Below are 5,505 nucleotides of genomic sequence, written 5' to 3' on the forward strand. Positions count from 1 at the left end.
ATGATCTGCCTCCTCGGCGCCCTCGCGCCCGCGCTCCTCGTCCCCGCATCTCCGCCTCTGCGAGGGCGGAAAACTCGGCCGCCGCCTGCCGGAGCGCCCCCGCCGCCTGGCTCCACGTTGAGACCTTGCCGAGGCCGTCAGAGAGCCATGCCGGCACGGCCTGCCCCTCGGCCAAGGAGTCGGCAGAGACCTTTCCCGCGCCGGACCACGTCGGTAGGTTCTTGGCGAGCCAGGCGGCGGGGGCGCTCCGGCAGGCGGCGGCCGAGTTTTCCGCCCTCGCAGAGGCGTGCGGCTCTGGCGACGACGTGGCGTGCGCGACGCTGACACGCGAGGAGGCGTCGAAACGCGCCTGGCTGGCGAGTCTGGACGCCCCATCGTGGGGCAAGCCGCGGCCGGCGGCGGCGGAGGCGGAGGCGAAGGCGAAGTGGCTCGCGTCTCTCGACGCGCCGTCGTGGGGCACGCAGGCGGCGGCGGCGACAGCACCCTCCGAGCCGGCGGCAGTGCAGGCGGAGCAGGCGGCGGCGGCGGCGGCGGAGGCAGAGGCGGCCAAGGCTGCCTCTCTCCCCTCGCTCTCTCACACCGTCCACCGCCCACGCGTCTCACTCCACGCGTTTCGCGAGGCTAGGAGGCGTGGCTAGCGAGGCTCGAGGCGACGCCGTCGTGGCTGGGCGAAGGTCCGGCGGCGGCGGCGGCACCGGCGGAGGCGGAGGCGGAGGCGAAGGCGAAGTGGCTGGCGAGCCTCGACGCTCCATCATGGGGCAAGGCGGCGGCGGAGCCGGCAGCTCCCGCAGGGCCGGCTGCAGAACCGGCGGCACCGGCAGCAGCAGCGGCGGCCGAGGAGGCGGAGGCCAAGGCTCGCTGGCTGGCGAGTCTGGACACCCCATCGTGGGGCAAGCCGCGGCCGGCGGAGGCGGAGGCGGAGGCGAAGGCGAAGTGGCTCGCGTCTCTCGACGCGCCGTCGTGGGGCACGCAGGCGGCGGCGGCGACAGCACCCTCCGAGCCGGCGGCAGTGCAGGCGGAGCAGGCGGCGGCGGCGGCGGCGGCGGAGGGAGAGGCAGAGGCGGCCAAGGCGCGATGGCTCGCGACTCTGGACGCTCCGTCTTGGAGCAAGGCGCCGGTGGTGGCGGCGTCAGACGTAGCGCCCGCCGAGCCCGCCGAGCCAGCGGCGGCGGCGGACGCGGCACCCACCAGTAGCGACGAGTGGAAGCCGGCCTTCGGGTTGGTGACGGAGGCGCATGCTGCGGGTGCGGCGGCAAAGGTGCGGGGCTTTGTCCTCGCCGAGACCCTCGCGGAGATGGCCGCCTACCTCGAGTCGAAGGGCTCTGCGGGCGGAGTCTGATACCGCCAGGCGCCGGGCGCCCTGAGTCTGCTCGGGCGTTTCTTTGGAGGCTGCATGTGAGTGAGGGCAGGAGGGCGAGAGTGTGCACCGGCTGCCCCGACAGAGTGCTGGGAGACATGGAGCGGCGTGCGAGCCAGCGGAGAGGGGTTGGACTGACACTGTGAAATGGCGGTCCGCGCGGAACCATGTCTCTTTGTAATTGGCCATGATACGTGAGGTAAGCTTTTGGCTAGAGCCTAGAAAAACGATTTTTGCGCCTGCATTGTGCATTGTCAGGACGCAGGAAGGAGCTAAGTGTGAGACGGATGTGTGCGCCGTCCGTGCGTGGTCCGAGGGGACTGGTCCCCCACGTCCGAGTACTCAGCCGAGTCTAGTCTCTATCCCTAGAGGGAGCGGACCGTGTTCTCTGGTAGGACGGGAACGAGATGATAGTAGGGAGTAGAAGAAAGCAAAGAGGAGCCCTGCGCACGCACGACTCCGCAGGAGAAGCCCCTCCCGCCCGTGCTTGCGCAGCGCAGCCTCCGTGAGTTGAGGAAATCGAGGGACGCGACCCACTTCGCCACAGACGGTCCCGCGCCTCGCCGCTATGACGGGGACACACCCCGCACCGTCCGCTGTGTCCCCGTCTTTGTCCGGAGTGAAAAGTCCAACGCGCTCGTCGGTGGCGGCTTCCCCCAACTTGCGCCGCGCTCGGCGAACCTCGACAGCGCTCTTTCGGTGGCATGCAGCTCTTTGCGCCTGAAGCCTGGAGAGCAGCTCCTCTGCTGCTCACACACTCTGCACAGTTGACACAGCCTATTGTGCGGCTGCCACAGCTGTGACAGCGATGGGCTCGCCCTCACTGGCCCTCAGTCACTTGTGCTGCGGCTTGTGTGACCGACACTGCTCGGCGACTGCCGGCACACTGTGAGACCATGGGTTTGAGGTTAAACCACGCTACCAGCGCTTGGTCACATCGGCCCCGAGGTCAGATCCTTCTACTCTGTTGATGACAAGACTTGTCTACTGCCTGGAGCCGAGCAGGAGGGCCCAGCGCACAACCCCTGGTCAACTCAGGGTCCACACCCCGTAGAGTGTACGGAGAAAGAGCCGCGTCGTAAGCCTCGTCGTACTCTCTACTCTACGTCAGTAAACTCTGCAACTGCATGGTACGGCTCTAACGTCTCGGTATCTCTCATAGAGTACGAAGACTACGAGACTGGAGTGTTTCGGCCTACTAATCAGCGTCAGGTAACTGGTGCCGGACCAATGGCGATGCCGGTCCCTCCTCAAGAAGGGGAGATTTCAAACGCCTTTGCCATGGACGAGTGCGCGGTGCAGTAATAGAAGATTTGCCCCGTGTAGTCTTCCGGGATCGTGATCTGTGTCCACTCTCCGAGCGTTAAGACGGACGTTCCAACCAGATTAAACTCGGGCGGCAGGTCGACAAAGGGCTCCGATCCGAGAGCGAAAGGGTGGCGCCCATCCCTCGACGTGCGCTCGCCACCCTTGAAGGCATAGGTCTTGCCAGGCTCGAATGGTTGCAGCGGTGGGTTGAAGGTGTAGTAGGGGTCTCCAAACTCGCCGCCCGACACCCAGTATTTCGCATCAATCCGAATCGGAGGCGACGGCGGTGTCGCCGGCGACAACGGCATTTGTGGGGGTGCGGGTGGCAGGAGGAGGAGAAACGGCTTCATCATGAACGTGTGGGCCGTGCAGTAGTAGATGATTGGCCCTGTGTATTCCTCGGGAATCGTAATCGTCGTCCACTCTCCGAGCGTCAAGATGGACGTCCCCACCTGATCGAATTCGGGAGGCAGGTCGACAAAGAGCGCTGCCCCGATGGCGAAAGGGTGGCGCCCGCCCTCCACTGTGCGCTCGCCACCCTTGAAGGCATAGGACCTGCCAGGCTCGAATGGTTGCAGCGGTGGGTTGAAGGTGTAGTAGGGGTCTCCAAACTCGCCGCCCGACACCCAGTATTTGACCAACGGTGCCACCGCTGGCGCTGGTGATGGCAAAGGCAGCAGCGGCGGCGGGGCCATGGAGCATGCGTGGCAACCGGCGCAAGTTCGAAAGCGACATTTCTCTTCCCACGGACGCGTATTTTGAATGCAATAGTTGAGGCAGGGCAGCTGAGGGGGAGCTGCAGGCGGCGCGGGCGGCGGCAAAGATGGTGGTGCTGAGCAGCTCGGCGAGCATTCCCTGCACCCGGCCCACTTACACTTTTGCGCCCATTCGTTCGTGTTGCGCTTGCAAGAAGGCTTGCATGCGTCTTCTGGTACTGCGTTTAGGACCGAGGCGCAGTCGGCCGTCCCCTTCACGAATCTGAAATTAGTGCAACCGCCGCAGCCATTCCAGGTGCACTTTTTGGCCCAGATGTTTGTGTTGCTGGCGCAGTAGCTTCGGCACAACGCCGGTGGCATTTCAGGACAGTCAGACGGGCAGCTACGGCATCCGTTCCACGTGCACTTCTGGTCCCACGGCTTGTCATTGGTCGCGCAATACCGGGCGCATTCGCCGGCCGCGAGGATGAAGCTCAGCGCCGGGAGCATATGCCGCTGTAGCCCTGCGGAGGGTGGCAGAGGGTGCGCGCTCGCTTGCGCGCGAGCTCCCAAGCAAGAGGTTTTGGCAGATTGGGCGGTCAGGTTGGTACAAGACAAATATATGGTAATCGGCGCCAATATCGACTGGTACGTAATATCCAATAATTCGCCGAATTCTGTTGAAGGTAGTTTTAAAGGCCAAGGTAGGCCGCCTATTGAAATCGCCCGAAGCGCTAGCGCTTCGCTAGCGCAAGCTCGCACGGCCTCTCACGCTCCGCTGCTGCCCTCTTGGCGGCTCTCCGCCCGCCAGCTCGACCAACTCGACCGCCGAGAGGCTGGGATTGGCCGGCGGCGCGACGCGTGGCCTCTGCTGCGGCCATCTCGGACGCTCAAGCGGCGCCAGCCAGCGGCTCGGCCGCGCATCCTTCACACACGCCGCCACGACCAAGCTGAGCGGGCCCGGTGTCGAGTCATGGTGCGAGATGCATGTCAGGGGCGGCTGTGGCCACAGCAGGTCCACCAGACGGGCGTCAAAGCTTGCCGTCGGCGTGCTGTCGTGGCGAGAGCCGAGACCGCTGCAGAGGAGCCGAGTGCAGTGGCGAGCCAGAGGCTACCAGGGTCACCAGGTGGTAGCCCTTGCCCATTCTGAGCAGGGATGTGCTTTGATGGGGTTGTGCTTGAGCGTGTGTGAAGTGGGAGTGCGTGCCGGCGGTGTCTGTGGCTGAAACGGGCGTGTGTGAGGCTGCAGAGCCGTGGTATGAGCCAGAGTGAGCTTCATCACCCAAGATAAGTGCGGTTTGGGACGGCTCAGACTTGCTGCTGATGGGCCTGGGCCAGGAGAGCGACAGAGAAGGCGAGGTGGTGAGCTGGGAAGCCGCTTTGTCGGCACCTGGACGTGTCGCGATGAAGTGCCAAAAAGTACTATTTGCGGCTATTGCTCCAAACTTCGGGAGACAAGGCCTACATATTATGACTGCATCCATGAGCCTAGTGCATGAGGGCTGTGGGTCGGGACATTTCACAGTCGATGGCGCCGATAATGACCTCCGTAATGCCCTCGCAATCGGCTCGGATGGGGTCCACCGGGGACAATCTCGGAGCCCTCTCCGTGGCATCACGAGCCGGTGTGAGCTTGAAGACCCGAGGTAAGTGCGGTTTAGGACAGCTCAGACCTGATACTGATGGGCCTGGGCCAGGAGAGCGACAGAGAAGGCGAGGTGGTGAGCTGGGAAGCCGCTTTGTCGGCACCTGGACGTGTCGCGATGAAGTGCCAAAAAGTACTATTTGCGGCTATTGCTCCAAACTTCGGGAGACAAGGCCTACATGTTATGACTGCATCCATGAGCCTAGTGCATGAGGGCTGTGGGTCGGGACATTTCACAGTCGATGGCGCCGACAATGACCTCCGTAATGCCCTCGCAATCGGCTCGGATGGGGTCCACCGGGGACAATCTCGGAGCCCTCTCCGTGGCATCACGAGCCGGTGTGAGCTTGAAGACCCGAGGTAAGTGCGGTTTGGGACAGCTCAGACCTGATACTGATGGGCCTGGGCCAGGAGAGCGACAGAGAAGGCGAGGTGGTGAGCTGAGAGGCTGGAGAGTCGGCGTCTGAGCCTTGTCGCGATAAAAGTGCCACGAAGCGCTT

The 5,505-nt window shown here is 64.1% G+C and overlaps 1 protein-coding gene across 1 annotated transcript; it reads left to right on the forward strand.

The window, feature by feature from the left end:
- EMIHUDRAFT_470021 (hypothetical protein) lies at window positions 1-1,592 on the forward strand (the record flags this gene model as incomplete). The annotated part of the gene is made up of 3 exons (XM_005772275.1): window positions 1-116; window positions 218-581; window positions 626-1,592. 3 exons carry the CDS (start codon window positions 1-3, stop codon window positions 1,337-1,339), a joined length of 1,194 nt encoding a protein of 397 aa, XP_005772332.1. The 3' UTR covers window positions 1,340-1,592.
- Between the last annotated feature and the right edge of the window lie 3,913 nt (window positions 1,593-5,505).

The sequence above is a fragment of the Emiliania huxleyi genome (assembly GCF_000372725.1).
Source record: "Emiliania huxleyi CCMP1516 unplaced genomic scaffold EMIHUscaffold_360, whole genome shotgun sequence".
NCBI lineage: Eukaryota > Haptophyta > Isochrysidales > Noelaerhabdaceae > Emiliania > Emiliania huxleyi.